Source organism: Homalodisca vitripennis, chromosome X (assembly GCF_021130785.1).
Source record: "Homalodisca vitripennis isolate AUS2020 chromosome X, UT_GWSS_2.1, whole genome shotgun sequence".
In the NCBI taxonomy this organism is placed as follows: domain Eukaryota; kingdom Metazoa; phylum Arthropoda; class Insecta; order Hemiptera; family Cicadellidae; genus Homalodisca; species Homalodisca vitripennis.
Window position 1 is genome coordinate 140,957,594 of NC_060215.1, and position 25,815 is coordinate 140,983,408.

Below are 25,815 nucleotides of genomic sequence, written 5' to 3' on the forward strand. Positions count from 1 at the left end.
ACGTAGAATATTAAAACTGTTAGAAGGATTTTCTGCACTGTCACACTCTATTTTCACAGTTGTGTCAGCTACGGCAAAACATTTTAACGGCCATTTCCATGATCAAATTGACTTTTTAGTTATATTTAAGATTAACATTACTCGGGGAGTAACAGTAAGTACAACAGGTAAGTACACAGGTAGTGTCACCGTGCTCGGCGCGTAGGGGAGGGTGGCCTGAGAGACAACGCCAATGCTCCCACTCCACCTCCCCTACTTTTACTCGGTACAGTCAACTCTAGCAGGTCCCTCTGGCCCTCGTGTCTTCCACAACAAATTAAAATATCTTCGTTATTTTATCAATGGAGGAAACACATTTATATTAAACAGTATGAACCAAAATATTTCTTTAAATTGATTTCATAGAAATGTTTAAATAATATTTCTTTAAATCCATGACATAATTATTGTGATAAGGTATTTCCCTCTGATGGTTACAAATAACTTTCTCTCTGCGTTCAGAGTTTCAATACTCGATTGCAGGCTTGAGACTGCCGGAGGCCGCATTAAAAGTTATTTACATATTTTACATACTCACAAAACAATATTTATTATATACAATAATTACAACATTGAGCCTAGCTGGAGTGGTCGCTTTCCAGTGAGACTGTACCGTGACTGCTAGTGGGGGAAGGACAGAAGTGCGCATGCTCAAACGAGGCGCCGAGCACGGTGACACGGCATGTAGGAAACGCATCTTAGCAAAGCAACCATCATACGTTTCAGTTATCAGGACTACTATCACGTGTACTAGGACTACTGTTAGCTGTTACAGAGACATCAGTTGTGCTTTCGATAGGTGAGTATCTTTAGAGTGTGTGAGTATTAGAAATAGTTGTGGTTGCCATTACAATCTTGTACTAACAACTCTATTCCTGTACACTAACCTTAACCCTGGAACTGGCCATCATTTTTCCCAAAATGGCAGGCACTTTTTGGTGGTTTTGTAAGGGTTTTGTATTTTAATCACTGCTCATCTATTTTTTAAGATACAAACATTTTAAAAACATCAATGTCTTTAGAAATAAATGCAGTTTCCCAAAAAAATATTAAAGTTTGAATCATTGAATATATTTTTATTTTTTTACAGATTAACTTAAAAATATTAGTAAAGAATAAATTTTTCTCAAAATGTATAGCACCCTCTCAGGTAATATGAAAGTTTTTAGAATAATTCTAAAATATACAAAAGTTTGCTTATATACCTCAATTACAAATTACAAAAAAATATTTAGGTAAAAGAAGTTTATTGGTACTTTTGGATAATATATCTATAAAAATTACAAAATCTGAAAAGGTTTGTATAGCACTATTATGTATACCATTGTGACATTTTGGAATCTATTGGATGAACAAATATTTTTTTCTAAGAGATAAATATATGTAGAAGAGAAAAATATGATATTTATAGAAGTTTACATTGTATAAGATATTTTTATATGGCAACAAAATTTTTTTCTATTTTTACAAAAGTCAAAATTGTGAAATAAATGCCTAACTTTTTTAGCTAACAATTTTCTTTTCATCCAAATATTATTTATAAAGATAGAACGTTTATTGAAGTTTACAAAAATGTACAACAATGTATTTTATCTCTATTATTTTTTTGTTAACAAAATAAAACAAACGATGGTCATAGAAATAAAACGCTAATACCTTCAGAAAAAGTAAAAAAATGTTTACTTTTATAATAAATACCTTTGCATAAATTTAAATCAAAATTTTATTTTAATTAAAATTAGATTGTCTACAAAATAATAAAACACTGAACCTACGTGAACATAGGCTTATTTTCAGTTTCACAAAAATCTAACCTATTCGCTAAAACTTAACCTAACCTCTAAATTTTTCACTTCACTAATTAAAAACAAAAACAATAAACAAACTTTTATTTATACACACTAAATAACGAGAAGTCTAAAATATCCAAATAAATAGCAAGCAATACACTAATACCGGTAATGACGTAATAACAACAAAGAAATCAACACAGCAACCATGCGATGCGTTGTTCTTCTCTACTGGCTGAGTCGGCGATTGCGCAACAGAACAAAAATAAAATACGGTAATTATCATATTAACCGCCGGGGCGGAAAAATACGAGTTTTGCGTTCTTAACTTATTGGAATCGTCCTATATAAAAAAAAGTATAAGGTTTGATGGGGTGGAAATGAGAAATAACGAAGTTCTAAAAAATAAAAAATTAAATAACTTTCCAGTAATATCTCCATGTTCTACATCCACGTCTAGCGTCACGTGACCTTTTGTGGCCAATGATTGAACCTCGTGATGACGTCATCGGTTGCGCCGCCATCTTTGCAAACGTAAATGAGAAATTACAGAAATGAGCAGAATTTTGATCAAAATTAATAATGTTTTTCTTAATTTCGAGAAAAAAATTAATTACGAGTGCCTCCGGCCATCAGCGCGGGCTTCGGCAGCACCTTCGGTGCTGCCCCGCGCTGATGTCAATAAAAGAAAAACATCCCTCGAGATAGTACCTATCAGTAAAATATAAAATTCTAGAGGGGCTGATCAAAAATATAAATTGAAATGTAATGCAAAGGCAATTATGTAAAGTTTAAAAACTAAATAAATCATGAAAAACTCAAATATATAGATGGATATTAACAGAGAACACTTACCATTAGTGTGTTGGCGGATATAGCTAAACAGCAGCAACAAAAAAGTGGTCTATCACAACGAAACGACACAGTCTCCCGGTTTAAAAACACCACTCGACCGCACGACGAACAAATACACTCATTTTTAAAAATGCCCTGTTCTATTAAAAAAGAGATAATTTCGTTTCGGTCAAAACGTAAGCTATTTACGTGCCCTACGAAACACTCCGACACACACAATTCACTAGGGTTGGTTGAACTAGTGGATGGTTGATTCATCATTGTAAACTCACTCACTCAATCCGACCTACTGAACACGATATCTTGTGTAGAACTGACCTATGCCCCGGACAACTCAGATAACAGGTATGCTATCAGGCTGCTATCAGTCCCGGCCGCAGATAATATTCAAGTAAACAGATTATCCAGACACAGCACACAAACTGAACATTAAAACATTAGAAACTTTACCACTTATCAATATACCCCCTAAAATCATGTTATTTGTCATTTGCACCCCCTAGTACTATATATATTTTTTGTTCAGGAGGGTGAGCAGAATACGTTGGTAACGTCAAATTCGTGATTTGCCGCCCCGGCGTTTAATCTTACTGGTACCTAAAATACTAATTCATAGTCTTCGTTGTCTATTATACTGTTGCTTAGAGCAATTCTTCTTCTTTGTTTTGATATGATTTTCACTATTTCCAGACAACGATAAAGTAACAAAAATAACAAAATTTATTGAAGCTATTTTCGACGCATTAGGCATTTTGAGATTTTACAAAACACGAGCTTTTCAAACGCTTATTTTATAAACATTTATTTTCCTACTGGCTATTGAAAAGGTGTTTGTGAAAGCCAAGAATACACTGTTTTCAATGACGACACTTACGATCGTGTAGAACGTAAACTCACGATAGGGAATTTTGACAAACATACGGTAATTTTAGCGTGTTCGGAAATTACGCAAACAAATGGCGATCGGAAATGTGAACATCCAAGTTTAGAATTTTATAATGAAAGATTTAACTTAACTATAGAGCGTTTTATAATATAATATGAAACCTTGAATCTTTATCTTTATATTTACCTATGTTTTACTTCAAACAAAGTAAAAATACAATCGAATCTACAAGCTATACCGGTAAGGGTGAAGGGATAATTATGAATATTATAGCAGACTCTATTATGACTAAGAAAAAAATCACATTTCAATGGGTTCCAGGACATATAGGAATAACAAACAATGAAATAGTTGACAAATTAGCCAAAGAAGCCATAGATAATGGCAAAAAAATGGGATACAACACAAATACCAATGGGAGACTTTAGGATGTACCAAAGGAAATATCATGTTAATAAATTTATGAAAGAAGTTGAAGAGAATAAATCAGGTCAATGGTATAAAAAAGTTCAACCTAAATTTTCTAAATATCCTTGGTTTCAAAACAATAAATTACAAAGATGGAAGGTAATTAAACTTATGTAGACTAAGATTTGGACATGCTAGGGTAAATTATCATCTTTTTCGAATCAAACAATACTTTACCCCATTGTGCCTACAGTGTACTATGGGAGTAAAAGAAACTGTAGGCCATCTAATCATGGAATGTCCTAAGCAACATTTTGCTAGAGAGCAAAGCTTTAAAAAAATTAACAAAATTAAAACCAATTTATCCAATGAAGAGAAATTAATAGAAATTCTACGAAATTTAGATATGGAGCTATATAATGAGATTTTAAAATTTATATCAGTAATCGATAAAAATATATAATAATAATAATAATATACATTAAACACTGATACACTAGAAAACATATATGTATCCTGGTATCCTGGGTTCTTTATTCCGTGGCCCACCAATTTCGGGTTAGGCTATACCTGACAGGCCCCAGGTGAGAAGACTAACCTCAGCCTTTCCAATCCTAAGTATCCTATGGATAAAAATCCTTAGAGAAATCCCTGCTTTTACTAACACTACACTAATACTACAATAACACAAACAACACCAAATAATAGATGAGTGGAGATAATATTAAAATAACACTTGTGAAACTTATATGTTTACAGTTCTGACTTATTTAGGAATTTATCAATAAGATAGGTTAGCCTCTGTAAGGTTAATCTTGGTTCTTGGAATAGTTATAATGATAATCAACATGTTCCCTGCAGCAAAGTGGGCGAATGATGTACCTGCTATGGGAAAAAATTCAAGGTTACAGATAAGTCGCCACCTTGACAATTTAATTGAACCAAATTATCGATTAGAAAGACTGAATACAAAATCTTTCAAATTATCATTATTTACAATTCATTATTGCCCGCTGTTTTTAATGTATTGATTAACAAAATTGTTCTAAATTAATTCAAGCAAAGTAAAATCATTTGTATGGTATTTGAGTAATGGCCACAAGTACTACGTTGTTTTATGTGTGTTATTTGTGTAATAAGCTGCCAGACATGTTTATCCTTCACCGTTGCGAAGGAGTAAGGCTGCAGCTCTAACCGAGAAGTCATGGTTTCGTTTCCGGGGAAGTAAAAAAAAAAAAATTTGTAAGTGGGTTTGGACTGTTTTCTTGTAAAAACGTTTAGTACTTTTATTAAAATGCCATTGTCGTAGAAAGAACCACTTTAAGAAAAAGACCCTTGTCTTGTTTATTACATTTTATACACAAAGCGTAGATAGTTTTTTATTCATTATTAAATTATTATATTTTTTAGATATAAAATCACTGTAATTTGAAATACCTACCTGTATAATGTAAATGTAATTCAATTCAACACCTTAGGGCTGCAGTACCTATAATATGTGGTCACCACTACAATGGAATCATCAAAATTCAAGATTATCTGAACCACCAAAACCAAAATTTTGAACCGAAATATTACTTTCAACTAAGTTAAGCAGTAGTATTTTGGAAGGGGAGATTTTAATAAATGGCGTTATTCAATTACTACCTATTATCAAACAATTCGATATACTATCCGACTTTTATATGTAAAAATCATACACAATAAGTATATAATAAGTTAGAGTGAGTATATAATAAATTACCATAACAAGAAGAATCTCGTTCATTACATTTTTTTACAAATTTTACAATAGCATTACTAAACAACAAAACCAACTATGGTCTAGACTTTGATATCAGAGAAACCTTACAATATTTATAACTTGCCCAGCTAGATATTAATAAGTATCCGCTTTTGTGAAATGGTGTAAAGAATTCTCCCCATGTGTTACCAGGAGCCAAACCCACATGTTGAAGTTGCTTAAACAAATCTCATAACTTGTGAGAATTATCTTACATAGTTTCCTCATATTTATCACCATTTCCAAAGTCTCAAAATACTAGTTACTTCTTGTTGTTTATTGTTTATATTAAAATTACTATAACTGGTAAATTGAAATCATATGCTAAGTTAAATAAATTGTAATATTGAATTATTTTTCGGATAAAAACAATCGAACCGTTTAACCCTTTTAACCCCAGCCATTTTTCCATTGACTTGCCAGAAAGCCCATGGCGATAAGGGACCGTAGTGCAGAATTGAGGGAAAATACATATTCTAGTTTTCTTATTTTTGAAGATAATTTTTAGGTTTTTGTTTTAAATTGTTCACAAATAAGTGTACTCTTAGATGTAATAGTTAAAAAGTACTTTTACAGAATGATTTGTTTTTTTTAGCGTATATATACAGAGTGACTGCTGGGAACCGGACGAATTTGCAACAGCTGTTACATTGTTGTTACACGTTCTAGGGAGATTGAGGTTATGTCATTGTTTTGAGTGAGCTTTACCATTTTAGTCACGATGGATCAGTGGTCAGTTCAGCATCGTGTTTTTGCATATGACACATTTATTAAAAATGGTGAATCCATTATCAAAACACAGCGTATCTTCCGACGCCACTTTAATATTGCGCGAAATGACACGGTTCCAAGCCGGAATACATTGCTAAGATGGGTTCACAAGTTCAGAACAACAGGAACAGTATCAAAGAAAAAGCGACCCGGTCCAGCAAGAACAGTGAGAACACCAGACAACATCGCTAGAGTGAGAACTGCTTTGATGAGGAGCCCGGGTCGCTCTGCACGAAGACACGCACAAGAGCTACGCATGAAGCGCGATTCTGTCAGAATAATTTTAAAATCAGATTTGAAATTTCATCCCTATAAAATACAGGTGGTACAGCAACCGAAGAGGTGAATTTGATTGGACAAGACATGTTGATGAGAGTGCGTAATGATTTTCTCCAGAGGTTGGAAACCTGTATCCAGGTTAACGGCCATCACATGCATGATATCATCTTTAAGAAATAAACCCAAACTAGGATAAAAGGTTCCATAAAACATATGTTTTTTGAAATGGTATGTTTTCACCAATATATATTCCACAATTAAATAATTTTACTATATAAAATAAGGTTGTACTATTCATTTATAATACGTCCGGTTCCCGGCAGCCACCCTGTACATAAAAAATGTTTTATTTTTTTTATTTTTTATAGTTTGGACATACATAAAGGGTAGAAAAAAAATTGTACCCCTTAAAAATGAAGCAATTTTGTTGTACACATCTTTCTTACTACACACACAAAATTTGAAGAACTTTCCTTGATAAATGCAGGAGATATATCCAATTAATTGTATTGCTGCATAAGCACTTCTTCATATATTTCCACATACACGTCAGTAGAAGTATACAGATATGTATACTTGTTTTTGCACTTTTGAAATAATAACAATTGTAAAATAACACAAACTAATTGTAATGGTTTGTAAGACTAAAACTTGTTTAATTTTTCAAAAAAGTAAAAGAAATAATATTTACAATATATACATTTTATATAAACAACTCAATTCATTGCCTTCAAAAATAGCACATTCACCACTAATAATAGTGTTTATCAAAGTGTTTTCACTCACTGTTAACTTTTCTCTACGACGTTTACTCATGTTTTTTACTAATAATACAATAAATCACACGAAAAACAACTGCTTTCAACCACGCAAACTTATTAGTATATTTTGTGAAGGAAAGAGCAAATTAGTATATTTTGATACTGACCTGGCATTATGCTGAATTTCTTAATGATTTTAAAATCCAAACAACAAATAAAGATTTTATTATTGTTTTTATTTATTTATTATTATTTATATATTTATTTAAAATACAAAAATAAAAATCAACATTAATAATACTAACACATTTCAATACTTACATTATAACAGTTGTCATCCATATGTAAAGCTAATAAAATGTTACAGTAAAGTACAAGTAAAATGTTCATGCTTTCTAATCCATGTTCACAACGTTTGCAGAAGCAGCAGCTTAATTAATAGAAGGTGACACACCGCCTGGCAGTTTTGCAGAAATAATGTCGGAAACATTGAAAAATCTCAATGAAAATTCAGAATCAACGCAGGTGAGTTTTTCTACTATATCTTTATCACCTGTCTTAGTAGATAATATTAATTCTATGGTGAGTCTGTAACATTAACCTAGACTTTGGTTTCTACCATGCAAAGGTTGACTAAACACTCTTTGATTTCGTTTTCCATTTTGAATGGGTCTTGAAATGAATCACTTGAGTTCAGAATAACCTTGGCGGTGCGGTATACCTAACTAATGTAAAACAGGCCAAATGTAAATATTGTCAAAAATGTAGTAAAACAAATTAGTTTTTAACCCTAGTAGTGTGCGAATTGCATTGGACATGCACTTATAAAAAGCTGTGTGTCTTGCGGAAGTGCATGTTACATTCAGGGATTTTGGATAAAAGTACTATTTATTAGGAAAATATTTGGATGATGTGTATATCAATGTGTTCAAGAAGTTCAAAACTACAAATTTATATATATATATATATATATATATATATATATATATATATATATATATTTAATCACAAAAAGTATCTCCTCTTTCTCCCACAACAGGTGTCTAATCAGTTTGCAGACCTAGCCCACTTGATAACGCGAGTCATAACCTTTTTCAATAGCAGTAAGTTCTTTTTTTTAGATAATATACTACTAAAGATTACTTTGATTAGTATTGTCACATGTTTTATATATAAATCGATAATGAAAGTAGCATGTTTTAGTGTTGATACAATTGTATACTTGTTCAACAAAATTCATATTTCTTTGTGGGCTCTAGGTCTGTTTAAAAAAAAGCTTTTCAAATTTATTTGTAGAATAACAAAGGCTTTCATTTCAATAGTTATAAACTGCTTTTTACCTATCCGAAAAAGGTTTCATATTACAGCATGTATCTTTTTTATTTTTAGCCATAACAACATATTTCATATGTATTTATTCACAGATATTGTCTAACAAAATATGTAATAAAAATACACAATACTTCTTATAATTTATTTTTACAAAAACCTTTATGCATTATTTTTAGCAAAAATCTGTCAAAGAGCAGCCTGTTACATATTATGTTATATTTAATTTATTACTCAAAGTATTTTGAATTTATACTTATTTTCCATTACCAAATTAGTTTCCTATGTGGAATATATTTTCAATCAAAATATAAAGTTCAGTATAGGGGCTAGTTTGTAGCTTGTTTCAGGGGTTTCATTAAAAATTAGCGTTTCCATGGTATTTTTTTTTTTCTTCTAAAATATTACATCATAATATCTATGGCTACATGCTTTGTTATTTTATAATACGGTATACTTTTCAAAAGATAAAAATATATATTTTTTTAATTTTACAATTACACTGAGGTATACAAAAAAATACTTAACGTACTTTTTAAAATGTTGTAACTTATTTTTTTTTACTAAACAAGTACAGAAAGTATAATATTTATTTTTCTCTTTTATTCTTTTAATAATATTTCATCTTTATAGATTAATAAGACTAATAATTAATCTTTTTTGTATATTTTGCACATTTTGGCTATTTGCAATTTTATTTAGTTTTCTTACTGTTAAAGAGAGATAAAAGTAACAGTTCTTGAAAAAGAACTAGTAATGATAAGGCACCACATTAACCCTTTAACTGCTAGGTTGTCTCTACTAGCCTAGTAACGCCCACTGCTGGGTTATTTTCGATTCAAACGTTTTAACACAAATTTGCACTGAGTTACAATTATATATCATTGAAATGCACTTAATAGTGTTTATAAATATTATGGTGGTATGGGAGGCGGGTATGGAGTTGGGTGGGGGTTGGGTAGGGGGTAGTAGAAGGGGGTAGGGGGAGGGGGTTGGGGGGGGGGGGGGTGGTAAAAAAAATAATGTAAATTGTAAAATGATTTATTTTTTGAACAAATTTACATCATAACATAATATTATCATGTAATAATGTACCTGTGAATAATAAAAACAATTAGAAATGCTTTATTTCATGGTAATCTGCAAAACATGGAACGACGCAAAGCGCAACATCACAGTCCTTACACATATATCGAGATTCACGCCTTTTGGGCTCTCTCCGTGACGTGTTCTTGCAGACATGACAGGCCCTCATTGCATCTTTCCTCTTAGCAGTTGGTGGCACTACTGACGGGAAATGTCTTTGAGTAAGTCTCAACGGTGTTTCCCCAGGTGATGGCCGTCCGCCTGTTTTCTTAGCTCGTGGCTCCATATACTTTTCTATAATAGAACGTGTTAGAGCTAAATGAAACTTTTGAAGAGGTGGATTATTACCGGTTTTACATAAAAACAAGGCATGGGAGTTCAAAATTGTCAAATCCAGGAGGTGGGAAAAAAAGTTTTTTTGTACCACCTAGTCGTTCTTCGAACGCATTCTAAGTGAACAATCATCATGTCCGACCGGTCAATAGCTCCCATGTTGACATTGTAGTCCAAAACACAAGAAGGTTTTATGATGTTCTCTTTTGTTCTTGGATCCCTCTTTCCTGTATTCTTCATTTCATGTGAATGCTCAGTTGATAACATATGTACATCTCTTTTATCGGTCCACTTAGTTGCTAAAATTGTGCCATCGTTGAAAACATTCTACCCTCACCCACTTGCAACTTTTTCTCAAATTTTGGCATTCCTAAACCTTGTTAGATTTAACTGTTCCACAAGCATTAGTTTTGTCTACTGTGGAGGAAAGCAAACAGGTCTGGGCTAGTATACCAATTATCTAAAAATATGCAGTGCCCTCTGTCAAGATATTGATTTAGTAATGTTGTTACTACAGCTCCGGATATACCTAAATCCTGTGTGTTGTTTTATCTCAGTCTCCTTCCCAGTATAAACAATTAAATCTAGCACATAGCCGGTCTCACAGTCACACAAAAGGAACATCTTTATACCAAAACGACTTCGTTTTGGACGGTATAAACTGTTTGAAAGCCGAGTTGGCCTTTGAAAAGAAGGAGACTTTCATCAATACAGATGTTTCTAAATGGCTCAAAGTTGTTTCGGAAAGATTCACGAAATATATCGACAACTTCTTTTATTTTTGAAAGTTTTACCGTTTTGAGCAGGAACGTTGTTATCTGAGAAATGAAGCAAACTCATAATGTTCAGATACCGATCTCGGCTAATCATATCTGAGACACTATTTTTGTGAAGGGGGTCATTGGACCAGTACAGTTCTAAATTAACTTTTTTATTGTGTACCATTAGCATAGTAGTTCCCAAAAAAACAAAGAGTTCATTTTTTGTCAAAGGTTTCCAATGATTTGTTTCGTGATTTGTCAGTAGGCGTCTTAGTTGATACTAAGTAGTCAAATTGTTTGTTTGTTTCACGAACAATTAGTTCAACTAATTCATTCTGGAAAATAAATGCTCGAAACAATCCAATTCCGTGCATGTATTAGTCAATGCATTACTTACTCCTGAATTAGAGTTATCAAATTTATGAACAATTGGTTCAAACTGACCTGATTTCCAAATGTGTGGATACTTAGTATTTGATCGTTTCTTTTCATTTGAAGGATTTCTGAAACAAGCTTTTCTTTTTCGCATTGGCGGCTTACATTGGTTTGTTGTAGGCCTACTACTTGGTCCTGGTTCATCAATGCTGTCTTTGCCATTTACCACTGAATCAATAGTCTTAGTTACTAATATGTCACTGTTTTTCAAAAACTAATTCACAGTCACTAATATTTATAAATTGTTCATTACTTTCATCATTAGTATCTGGAAGATAATCTGGATCGTCAAAATCGTCGTCCTCCGAATCTAGGTTATAGCCTAGTTCTGAACTCGGTAAATCTAGGAATTGACGAATTCGTTGGTCATCATTGTCTTTTAGACATTGTACCAAACACTAAATAACGTAAATAAGCACTAACAAAACAAATAATAACAATATAACTAACATATGTCAATAAAAAACAAACAAATAAGTATAAACGAAGCCGGAACAATCTGCCGACAAACTAATCACGTGTTGGTGTCGACGTGAAACGTAACTCAATATTTCGGGCCGCAAGATAGTTCCACTATCTGATGTTAGTTGTCATAACAAATGAAGCGTAATGTTGCAGAAGTGACCGATAGATAGCAGCAAACATCAAATATTACGTTCTGATCGGACACGGCACCAACAGAATGCGCCAGATGTCGGAAAAATAACAATCGCGTAGACGCGTGAGTAGCAGTGACGGCACGATTACCGATATCGCGTCAACGCGTTTACAGCAGTTAAGAGGTTAAGGCCACCTCAAGACACAAAACAAGAATTTATTAACACAGCATACAGCACTTTCTCGAACCAAATATACCAAGCCTTTAAAAAACATACAAGTAAAACTGTCACTCACAGAACAAACAACAATCTTTCCCAAATTTTAAGAAACCTTTAAGACAAAATTGCAAATGATAATAAATCAGGAATTTATGAAATTGGATGTGATGGACTGTGACAAAATTTCAAAGTCAAAGTCAAAATCTCTTTATTTACAATTTCATAGAGAAATGTATTGGCGTCAATAATACAATGTTAAAGTTTAAAATTTGCAAAATAAATAAGTTGAATTGAGCAGTCTTGATGTCTAAGATGGTCATGTGTCTTGTAGATATTCTTCCAGTGTGTAGAATGGCCTGGTCACCAGCCATCTATTCAGTGCCATCTTCAGTTTCTTCCCCCTCTGAGCCTTTATCTCGGTTGACAGCAGGTTGTAGAGTTTGCATCCCATGTACGATGGCTTCCTCCCGTACAGTGATAGATGGTGTGCTGGCAGGATGTAGTTGTCAGCATGTCGAGTGTTGTACTGGTGTACATCTGTTCCCCGAGGGAGTTCATTCATGTCGGCAAACATAATCACTTCCTGGATGTAAAGGGCCACAACTGTCAAGATGTGAAGATCCTTGAAACCTTCACGACAGCTTTCCTTGGGTCCTAGGCCTTTAAGAGTTCTTATTACTTTCTTCTGTATCAGGAGAAGTCTCTGTAGGTTAGTGACTGGTGCCTCCCCATATAGCAATGCTGTACCTAAGATGTGATTCAAAAAGGGCATAATAAGTTGTCTTTGCAGTGATTAAATCACTAATGTGGTAAATTCTTTTGATAACAAAGAGGCTGGTGTTTAGTTTCCTGCAAATGTTGTCAACATGCTGAGTCCATGAAAGAGTTTCGTCAATTGTTACACCAAGAAATGTTGCCTTGGGTTGCATGTCAACTTCTGGTAAGGCTGCAATTTCATCTCGTCTTCTACCAAATGCTACTTGTTTGGACTTGGTCATATTGACTACTAGGTCGTTTGAGTGGCAGTACTGGTATACCATATTTAGTGCAGTATATGAGTCAATTGCTAGCTCTTCTGCAGAGCTCCCAGTGAGCAGAAGAGTAGTATCGTCGGTGTATTTTAAAGTAGAACAGTAGGCATTTAAAAGATGAGGCATGTCATTGGTAAATAAGATAAACAGTACAGGGCCTAGGACTGATCCTTGTGGAACTCCTCGGTTTACAGGTAACGGTTTTGATCTGATGTTTTGTATTATCCCTTTGCTATGATGTCTTATCTCCACCACTTGGGTGCGTTCTTCCAAATAGCTTTTAAACCATCTGTAAGCAGAGCCACTAATACCCAGGCTTTGAAGTTTTTGCAGGATGAGGTTGTGTCCCAGACAATCAAAGGCTTTGCTGAATTCAAGCATTATGCCAGTCACAAGCTTTCCTGCTTCCAGTTGATCGCAAATGAACTCTGCCAGCTCAGCAATTGCAGTTGTTGTGGATCTGCCTTTCACAAACCCATGCTGACTATTAGTTAGCAAGTTTTGTTGTTTGAGGTAGTCCATCAGTCTCTTTAATACAACTTTTTCTATTACTTTGGAAAATGTGGAGATCAGTGAGATTGGTCTATAGTTGCTAGGTGTCTTTTGGCAGTTACTTTTATGCTTAGGATATACTTTTGCAACTTTCAAGGGGGATGGAAAGAGTCCCGATGATAGTGACTTATTTATGATGCTGACCAAGGGGGTTGTAAGGGCTTCACTGCAGTGTTTAAGTAACTTTGATGATACTTCATCAAGCCCTGCTGAGGTTTTAAACTTCATGCTTTTAATCATAATTTGTACTTCTTCTGTAGTGGTGTTGTGAAGTTGACTGAGCCTACAATTTGCTACATGGAGTGTTAGCTGTCGACCTTTTTGGTGCTGATTATTGATGGCCAACGTTTGCTGTGCAACTTTGGTGAAGAATTCATTGAAATGTTTAGCGATTTCATTTGGATTGGTTGTTTCTTTTCCATTTATCTTCAGTTTCAGCTGCTCTTTGCCTTGTTCTGCATTCTTCCTTTCACTGTTTACTATTTGCCAGATTGCTTTTGATTTATTGTCAGCTCTGTTTATACAGTTAGATGATGCCTTGCGTTTTAGCATTTTCAGTCTAAGGTCATAGTTTTTCTTAGCAAGTGCTGTGTCTGTTTTATGCAGGTCACTTCCTGTAGTCTGGTACTTTCTAAGACATTGAAGATAAGTTTCTTTCAGTGTAAGAGATTCACCGTATTTATGGTTAAAATTTGTTTTCTTCTTATTTCTGGTTTTCTTTTTAGGGCAAGCTGCATCAATTTATTTTGCCAGAGTATTTAAGAAGGCATTGTATGCGTCTTCAGCATTTTTGGCTCCAAATACTCCAGCCCAGTCCTCATTGTGCAGTAAAGTCGAGATAGTTCTTTTTCATTTGTCGTTGAATAAGACTAGAGGTTTCTGTTTTCTGTGCTTCAAGAGATATTTTACTCAATTGTGCAGTGTGGTCTGACAAGCCTGTGTGTATTACTGTGGCATTGATGTTGGATGCAGATAGGTTTGAGCATATACAGTCTATGGAGGAGGTGGAGTTGTAAGTGATTCTGGTTGGGGGTAGAGGCAATCTCATCATGTTATGGCTGGCCAGTGTTTCTTCAAGTTTTCGTGATTCATTATTTGGCACTAGGCTGTTACGTTTATATCACCCATAATGATTATTGAGTGGTTTTCAGCCTTAGTTTCTTCGATGATGTTAGAAAGAATGTCTAAGGCTTCATTCAACTTTTCACTTGGAGATCTATATATGCCAGAGACGTAAAGGTGTTGTTTTCCGACTGCAATTCTGAGCATTGCCGCCTCACACACGAGTTCCTTGCAATGATGCGATATCTCCAGTGGCTCTGTTTTTTGTTGTAGTGAGTCTTTCACATATATTGCAACCCCTCCTTTTCTGGTTTCTTTCCAGCAAAAGTGTGCTTTGAGGGAGTATTCTGGGAGTTTAGTATTCTCTAAGAGTTCAGACTTCAGACCATGCTCACTCAAGATGACTATGTCAGGTTGAATGTCTTGAAGGAGATGAGATAATCTGTCTACTTTGTTCCTTACCTCTTGCACATTTTGATGTAGTATTAGCAGTTCCCTTTTAAATTACTTCTTCTTTACTGTGTTGGGGGTCAAGTTCTCTCCTTTCTGTGGCTGCCATTCAATAAAAAAGAAGGAGAAGAGTTGTTATTGGAGTGGTTTATTAGATAGTTAGCTTTAAATTGCTCAATGTTTGTGTTAATTTTACAACACAATTAACACAATTGTTTCTTCTATTGTTTCTTTGGGCCCAAGTTTGGTTGCAGTGTAAGGTGGTCTTTTCTCCAAGGGTGGTGTCTCTTTACTTAAAGGTAAGAGGTTATCTTCAACAATTCTTGGTTGTAGGTTTGCTGTGTCGAACTTAAGTGTGTCCAATGTCTGGAAGTTATTACAAGGAATGGGATGGTTTTTTATTTGGCTGGCAGCATATTTTGCTGTTTGAAGTGAGATACTCATGTGGTTAATTTGTTTTTATTGAATTGTTCTTGTACTATGAAGTGAGCTGTTAACAAATGTTTTTGGAGTGGATTTTGGGTACCTTGAAGTTGTCTGTGTTGGAATTATTGCAGTTTGAGTACTCTGTTCATGAAGAACAGGTCTTTGTGAAACATTGGGCTGGGAGTTAAGCTGATCATTAAGGCGTGTAATTGTGATCTCCAAACTATCTTGTCTGGATTTCATCTGGGCCAACTCCAATACAATGTTTGGTGGGGTTTTAAGTTTTGTCTCTGGTGATGCAAGAAATTCTGAGGTTTGAGTCCCAGTTTCTACCTTACTTTTAGTTTCCAGTTTGCCACTATCTTTTAGGTGTATTGCATTTGTGTTTAGAAGAGAGATTTGGGTTTCAAGATTTTTTATTTTAATGGATTGGTCTTCAATTAGATGTTCCTGCTTTTGATCATAGTCTTCAAAGAAATTTTGGATTTCCAAGTTCTTTTGCTTTTCTTTTTGAATTTGACTTTATAGCTCTGCTAACTCTTGGGTCAGAGATTCAATTCTTCTATTGTATTTATCTTCTTCTTCAGTCAGTTCTTCAATCTTAGCCTCACTACTAGCTAGCTTGCACTGGGTACTTGTCAACTTGCTTTCTAAAATAGATATTTGTTCCTTTAATTGTCGGTTTTCTTCCCGTAATGCTGAACCTATTGTAGCAGCTATTGTCAGCTTATCCTCCTCACTAACTGAGTTTTGTAAAAGGTCGTTTTCAATAAGACTGTTTTCCAGGGCTGTAATTGAGTTATTGGATGTTTTGTTTTGTGGACCGGATGAGGTTATAGGTGCAAGGTCAAGAGACTGGTTAGCCTTGTCTTGAAGGACAGATATTGTGGGTAATTTTGGTAGGTCAGAGCAGTTTCTGCAGGTCCATGTGTTAATCTCAACCTTTGACAATTTCTTGAGGCACTTGTCTGTAATATTTACACACCCTGCATGGTACCACAGGTGACATGGGCCTGTACATTTAATAGCAGAATACTTTACTCCAATACTACAAGCACCACATGGGTATTTGGAGGTCATTGTTCCAATGTAAAATTTAATCAGTTTTACATTTATTTTGGACAAACAAAAAGAACAATAAAACACGATTCAAAGAGCATTAAAACACAATTATTCAAAGAGCATTAAAACAAAATTATTCAAAGAGCATTTGAATGTCTATGCAGGCTTTAGTCAGTATTAAGTATATAAGTTATATCTTAGCTAGATAACTAGTAAAATTATTGTTTCCAAATAATTCTGTTTAGTGCATTACCTACTATTGTAGTTTTTAAGTGTATTTCATGTGCAATTGCTGGAATAAACATTCATTCATTTATCACACACGTACACAGTATGGAAGAGTTGAAAAATCTGCTGTAGACAAGCACTGCATTGAATAAGGACACAGAATTAAAAATCTGAAATTAATGAAAGAAGTAACATAACCAATGAACTTAAACGCTTGGGAAACACTATACATAAACAGAATAAAACTCATAATCTAAATATTTATTTGTGAAGTTGCCAGATGATGAAATCTTTGTTTTCGAAAGGCCTTGCCCAAAAAATAAACTAGATTGGAAAAGTATTGTTTTATTAACATTTACTACTATTAAAAAACAATTTTCCAATTGCTCCAAGAGTCTTCAATCAACATTAACATTGTTGTCTATACACCTGTATTATGAATGTAATTAGCAAGAGCCCATTATATGAATGAAAGATCTTCAACAGATAACAAACCACCCAGATTTTTTGTGAGTGCATTGAGTGAGAATTAGTGTATTTTATTTTATTTTTTAAACTAAATTGTTTAAAAATAATGAACTAAATTATTTTGTTTCAGACTCATTGCATCTTATTGATCCAGGTTGGGCCAATTGAATCTAGAATATATTCAGACTTTGAATCTGTGACGGATTGTTGCAAAGGTAAGAAAAGTGTAAAATATTGAATAAAATAATAGTTTTGTTAATATGCTTCATATTAAATTACTTGTAGTGCTTCACATACAATATTCTACTAATAAAAATAATCTTACAGGTTTTAAATGATACACCAATCACTTACGATAGGAGTGGCACGAGACAGAAACTTAGCCAGTACAGTAACTTTTTGTCCCATTTAGAGCTTTCAATTTTCATGACATATGTGAGAGCTCACCTGCCATAATATGCCAGCAACAGGAAGGTTTTAGAATCATCAGGAAGAGAGAAACTAATCCAAACATCACTTTGAAATTAATCAAATACTCAAATCATATTTCATGCTTAAGTTATAATTAGAGTTCTATGAACCTAGTTAGAGAATTGTATTATTTTTGGTGAGGAGGGTGTCCCTGAATCCCTGAATATGCCTCTACCATTGTATTTATTTGTGGGATTTTGAATTCATCCATCGAATGTAACTAGGTTTTCACTCTGAGTTAACAGCAAGTCTTCTCAATTTTTAGAAGAGCGGGGGAGATAAGTAGCGCCTTTGACATAGTAATAATATTTGTTAACTACAAACGATGAAGCGAATTAAAACGAATTAATATTGATATGATGTCTCAAGTAATTGTTTCACACACTGTCAGGGTGGATCGTACACGAAATCAGTATAGTTAGTGTTATTTACTGGATAAAAGCGTGCTAATAACTACAAGATATTAGCACGTGAAGTTAAAAAAAGTAACAGAATTTTTAACATTGTGCCTGCAGTACTTGTGGTTTTGTATTTGTAGGTAAGATGTATTACTAGTTCAGTAACTCATCTCACATTTCAAAATTTAGCGTTAGGATGGCTGTTGGATTTGAATATGCACTGATCTAATATAGGTTTCATGATGGTACGGATTTTCTTATGTTCAGACTGGTCTAGAGACAGCATGTGTTGCATAATTATTATCTGCCCTGGTATTTCCATTACTGATCAATTCTGTAGCAAGTTGTTTTTTTGTCAATTTGTTTTGAGTGAAATCTTGCACACTTTCAGAGGCTGAGCGGTAAAGCCAATCTGTACTAGGAGCTGAGTTAGGTCTACTCACACTTTAAATGCATAATTTACCTATTTACATTGTAGGGGAAATAGTGTGTCATACACAGTATATGTTATATAACTGTGATTACCTCTTATTAGTGATGCAATTGGATTACCAGTCTCGCTGGTGTCATACACAGCATATGTTATACAACTGTGATCGTTTTTTATTAGTGATGTAACTAGATTACCAGTCTCGCTGGTGTCATACACAGCATATGTTATACAACTGTGATCGTTTCTTATTAGTGATGTAACTAGATTACCAGTCTCGCTGGTGTCATACGCAGCATATGTTATACAACTGTGATCGTTTTTTATTAGTGATGTAACTAGATTACCAGTCTCGCTGGTGTCATACGCAGCATATGTTATACAACTGTGATCGTTTTTTATTAGTGATGTAACTAGATTACCAGTCTCGCTGGTGTCATACACAGCATATGTTATACAACTGTGATCGTTTCTTATTAGTGATGTAACTAGATTACCAGTCTCGCTGGTGTCATACGCAGCATATGTTATACAACTGTGATCGTTTTTTATTAGTGATGTAACTAGATTACCAGTCTCGCTGGTGTCATACGCAGCATATGTTATACAACTGTGATCGTTTCTTATTAGTGATGTAACTAGATTACCAGTCTCGCTGGTGTCATACGCAGCATATGTTATACAACTGTGATCGTTTCTTATTAGTGATGTAACTAGATTACCAGTCTCACTGGACTCCTTTCTATCATTTTTATTTGACAAATTACAATTTGACTGTGACTTAGATCTGAAACTTATGGAATAAATTTAAATAGTTTAGTATTTGGGTTGATGTAAAAAAATTATACATTAATATATTTTCTTTATGAATCCTGACTTAGCATATCTTGATTTTGGGTAAAATATATTTCAAGTTTGAGCAGCTGTTATTATATTACGTTACATTAAAGGTGTCTTTTAAATGTGAGAACAATAAATCTTTGTCTCAAACCTTTTTATACAAAATCTTAAGGAATGTTTTTTTCAGGAATCCTACAAATCTATGAAGATTATCTGGCCCGTCTGCATAACACAGAAGCTAAGATCAACTATGGAGCTGCGAATGCATTGAGATTCGTAAATGATGTGACGGACATTTCTTGTCTAGTGTAAGTATATTCATTTTCTTTATAACACGTTTACCAAATTACTTTCTCTTTCCAACAGGTTGATCAGTCATGTGTAAGCAGAGACATTCATTTCCCAGATATTTGTTAAATCCTTAAAAAATTTTAGGTATGTAAAAATATAACTTCAAAATAACAGTATTTAAACAGATTTTATCTAAAATTACTCTGTACAACTTTAGGGGAATTATTTTTATTAGAGTTGGCCTAGAACTTGCAACTCATTGGTGGTTTGAAATCCTTATGAGGACTAGATACTTTCATAATCAGGTGATCTGCCTTTAGCTAAAGGCTGTATGAACCAGTGTATACAGTATACCAGTGTCTTTTTACGGGATCTGATATCATACCTTTGTCTGTGTATACAAGAATATTTAAAATACCGGGTGTCCGAAAAAGAACTCCCTAGTTTTGGATTCTTTTAATTTATTGTACAATATACAAATTACAATGACTGCTACATTAAATGAAAGGTCACGTTGGTATTGAACGATCTTCTGTGGTTTCTGAGACCCCCAAATTCTGCAGTTGTGGCGGTTTACAACCCCATTAATGTGGAACGTCGATTCATCAGTAAAAATTACATTGTTTAAAAAGTCTTCGCTATCATCAATTCTGCACTGACAGTACTGACAGCGCTGAGCACTGGATGCGGCGCGTGGTAAAACTACGCTCAAGGTCAAACAGGTGTACCAAACTTATTGCCAACGTTCTAAACTAAAACTTACAAATATACTCTACAGCACCAAAGGATTATTACTCATCCATTTAAACTAATACTATCATGAGTAATTTCCAAAACTAGGGAGTTCTTTTCCGGACACCCGGTGTATCCATCTGGAGTGCAAAGCTCATAAAGCTTAATGCCATATTTGTGGCGCTTGTTTTTGATATATTGTCTAAAAGACAATCTTCCCCGCCACAACACCATGGCCTTATTAAGTGACAGATTCTTCCCAGGACTGTAGGCTCTTGTAAAATTCGTCAAAAGATGCTTCAGTGCATTTGTTATTTTATGCAGTTTGTCATCTGTAGAATCAACGTTAAGGTTATAAAAACATAAACATCTAAGTATCGCCTCAAACCTATTTCTGGACATTGTTTTACCAAAGATGGGGTAGTCATAAAGCTCACAAGTTCACCAGCAGTGCTTCATGGAAGGGAAGTGCAAGTTTCCCATCAGTATGGAGAGGCCTAAAAATTTCTTGAATTCCTCTAAATTTACAGGCTTCCACCACCGCATGTTTGAATGCTTGGTAGTAGGAGGTCCCTGGACAAATAAGGCACGAGTATTTTCCAAGCTACAATTTTCTTTAACAGATCTTCATCAAATATATTTAAAAAGATTTTAACAGGATCTGTCGATTGAATGTGTATCTGTCCTTGCCCAGTAAAATTGTGGACCTGAGGTTCATTCTTTGTGTCAGTCCAAACACCTTGTTTACCCTGATAATCATCATGGATGTTTGAAACAACAAACAACATGTTTGGATCATTGGAAATGTTTTCAAGATTCATTACATCATCATGTACTTCTTTGAATTGAACCTCTATGTCATCTGCTAAAGGGCTATTTGGGTTTAGACCCAAGTCAAAGTACATATTTATTGGTTCAAAATGCTCACCCTCATCATAGATGAACTTGGAATGTCTGAGTCAGGAACATACTCAGAGGCACCGTCAGAACTAAATAATTCATCACTGTCATCTTCGTTTATCTCACGATCGATTTCGCTCACAGACATAAAAGGTATCTTCCTTTCACCCATCACACAATAAAACAAAAAGCAGTTCAGTTTTAACTAAAAAAGCACATATAAATCTTCCACCGTTAAAGGTTAGACAACACACGAGGATTGGGAATACTACACAGAAAACCAGGTTTGACAATACGATTCCCAGGTTTGCTAATACGATTCTTGCATAACAAAGATAAAAATCCCACGCTAGGACCATGCGACCGGTATATGTGACGGACATTCCCACTGACCAACATGCAATAATATAGTTGGAGAAGTAGACAGACTGGCAACCAAAAAAACATTTAGTAATACAATACGTGTGTCACAAATACATGACGTCGGGCTGTAGTTTGTGCCCCGAGAGTCACACATGTGTGACGTTGGTCTTTGGTATGAATCAGTGCGTCACAAATACATGACGTCGGTCTATTTTAACACTTTGAGTGCTGGCCCTAAATGACATGTAACTCTGTAGAATGCTGGGTGTTGTTGGTGGTTTTCAAAAATTTATTAAAAAAAAAGTATTTAAGGTATGAGAAACATACTTACATGCCTTAATTCAGCTTACTTTCGTCTTTCTTTTAACGTGAGATTGTTAGTGGTTTTTTAAAAAACTACTCATAAAAAATGTTTTTTTAAACATATATTTTTGGAAAAAAAAATTATTTTTTGAGACAGTTTTTTTATCTAACTTACTAAACTAAGCATATATACAATTATTTACAATGATCCATTTACAAATATAAACTCCTTTGAATAATACAAATCATGTTTTTATGTTTTGTAGTTTTTTGACAAAAAACTATGCCGTCATATTGATGCTTGATGCGTCGGCATCACTTTCGCTGTCAGCACTGTTTTCAGCATCTGTAACATAATAATATACTATGTAAAATATGAATATATTTTCATTTTATTCATAAGAATAGAATATTAGTTGAATAAAGTTAATTTATTATAATACAAATTATAGTTTGATTCATGAAAACAATAACATAACCAAACTTTTAGACTGATGTTTATGTGATAGATAGACTTACTTATTCTTACCTGAAGTATGTGTCTTAATCTTCTTCCATTAAATCAGGATCAATGTCAGAATCGTCAAAAATACTATCTACACCAATAAAACTATCTTCATCTAATACATCACTGATCGCATCGTCGTTCAAGCTGCGAGAAGCCATGATTGCGACATCGACTGCCGGCTGCAACGAACGTCACGTCAGCGGCGCGTAAACAACGCGACCGAAGTTGCTTTGTCATTAAGCTCATACAATACATCTGACGCTTTCTAGCGGTGAATTGTGTTACTAAAAACCCAAATAACATTGTAGAGTAGGCAAAACCCGTTTAAATACGGACAATGTAATATAATACCAATTGAAATGACAACCACGTAAAACTACGGGATTAGCATTCTTCGGAAGTTTCGCCGTTCCGTAAAATTACGGGATTAGCACTCTAAGTGTTAAAAGTCCAATTTTGGAATCGGTACGAGGCATTGGGCATCCCAAAGGTTTGGTAGTTCCTATAACATATTTTGTTAGTTATCAGAGTACAAATGCTGAAAATGTTGTTTGTTTTAACTTAAAATGTCTATTTAATTTGAATTGAAATATAATTTATTCATAATAGTCCATCAGAAGTACGTGAACAGTAACAAAGGCATAAACAACTAACACAAATACAAATACTTAAATAACATCCACACAAATTACACAGCATCATATGAGGGTCACTCAAAAAGTTTTGAGATACTGGCAGACAGTGCATACTGCAATAATCTTAATATTCTTATCTTATTGACTGAGTGCCTATCTGTACCTGACAGCAACTTGGGTTCATCAGTGTAAGTGTGTTATCTGTTCATCAGTGTAAGTGTGTTATCTGTTCATCAGTGTAAGTGTGTTATCTGTTCATCAGTGTAAGTGTGTTATCTGTTCATCAGTGTAAGTGTGTTATCTGTTCATCAGTGTAAGTGTGTTATCTGTTCATCAGTGTAAGTGTGTTATCTGTTCATCAGTGTAAGTGTGTTATCTGTTCAGAACGATAAATTTCTTGAAATCATGGAGTTACCGATAGGATTTTTGGTCGATGATTTTAAAGTCGGAACTTCTCGGAAAGTCGGAAGAGGATTGCATTAAACGTCTTAAAATTGGCTTTGGTTCTGAAGCACCATCCAATGCTACTGTTTTTAAGTAATATTCTGACTGTTTGAAGGGGCAATAATTCACTTCAAGATGACAAACGTTCAGAAAGGCCACATTCAGCTATCACTCAAGAAAACGTTGATCGGGTGTGTGGGCCGATCCAATAAGACACACACTGGACTTATTTAATGGTTGAAACTTCCCTAAGGATTAGATCTAATGCTGTGCAAATAATATTGCACGAGTTTTTAAAGTCAGAAAAAAAATGTTGTATGGTACCTTACTATTTGATAGATGAGTGAAAAGCTGTGTTTGAGACTCCGCCAATAACCCCCAACTGCTTAACGCGTTCACAACAGTGTACCCCATCGGATACACGCGATCTTTCACAACTTCTGTTGTGGTTTGTTAAGGCAGAGGGCAGCTCTTCTATTACTCGTGGTGGAGGAATGCTTCACAGAACTGAAATAATATGCTATGGCAGAGAACTTCTCTGCCTAATAAATGAATAGGTGAAGTAGTGCTCCACAAAACTGAAAAAAACATGTGTTGATTACATTATTCTTCACCTGCCTCGCCCTGTCCTACCTTATTCTTAATAACAGCTTTGTTTCTTTTTTATAGAAAAGTAGGAAAAAGAAAATAGACACTGAGTCTTAATTTAAACCCTTACACTAGGTATAAGACAGCTGTTTCTTAATTTATTAAATTATCAGGTAAAGTAATATTGTTTAGTATAATAGTAAATTCGTTTCAGGACTATTATATTTATGCGATGATAGTAATTTTATGGTAGCAACAATTTATAAATTGACACTACCACAAATGAGTGACAAATCTGTCGGACATTATTTGTTTTAAAGAAGTATTTTCTCACATCAGTGTTTTTTTGCAATTAAGATGTGTTAATTAATATGTACCTACTTTTTCTGACTGAGTCGGAACGATTATTTGACCGTTAAATTCATTTTGTTACATGAAATCTCTGGTAATCTTTTTATTTTGATTTGTATGCAGATACCATGAAGCCAGCGGGATGTATGCGCCATACCCCCGAGAGTGGATTTTAGAAAAGCTGCTGATGCTCTTCAAACCTGCGCAGAATGCTCTAACGAATGATCATGAATAAAAGATCTCGAACTTTTGTTGTTTGAAATGTTTCAATTCAACTATATTTTTATAAATGAACCACTACAGATAAAGTTGGAGTAATTGTAAGATACTGAAGTATACTGAAGTTTACCAAATTTCAATTCCAGATAACTTTGAACAGCACTATATTTTCATTCATTTTCAATATCTTGCTCAGCAATACAGTATAATATTTTGTTACAATGTACAGTACAAATACAATGCAGCAATTCAGTAGAATACAAACTACACATTTCCAAGTCATTATAACAGCAGATACCATAGTAAATACTTCCTACTTATAGTTGTCTTATTTGATTAATGAAATAGAACTTAAAGAGTTTTACCAGTGTGGTTAAATTTATTGTCACAAAGTAATCAATCACTTTAGTTTATTAAGGGTGTTTCTTCAATATATTCGAGTTGTGGAGATGAAGTTACCCAAAGAGTGTCATTAAGGAAATAAAAAATTAAATTAAAACTTTTGGGAATTGTGTGTTATTGGTATTTTTCAGAGAGGTTTGTGCTCAAGTTTCCTAGTTCAGTAATGTCTCAACAATTTGATATTTCTAGTTTAATTTTGAGCCTATTTAACTCCAGGGCTGAACTGATTACATTAAATGCAGTATATTCGTGTATAGTAATCTTAAGTATTGTAAATTTAAATTTTGATTTTTGTGAATAAATCGTAAATAAACATGTTTTATTATA

General features: G+C 34.0%; 1 protein-coding gene across 1 annotated transcript; it reads left to right on the forward strand.

Moving 5' to 3' along the window:
* The first annotated feature begins 703 nt into the window (after positions 1-703).
* Positions 704-25,815, forward strand: LOC124369923 (enhancer of rudimentary homolog). The gene is made up of 5 exons (XM_046828117.1): positions 704-838; positions 7,994-8,097; positions 17,744-17,828; positions 19,940-20,060; positions 24,991-25,815. The coding sequence occupies exons 2-5, from the start codon at positions 8,050-8,052 to the stop codon at positions 25,100-25,102; spliced, it is 366 nt and encodes a 121-aa protein (XP_046684073.1). The 5' UTR covers positions 704-838; positions 7,994-8,049; the 3' UTR covers positions 25,103-25,815.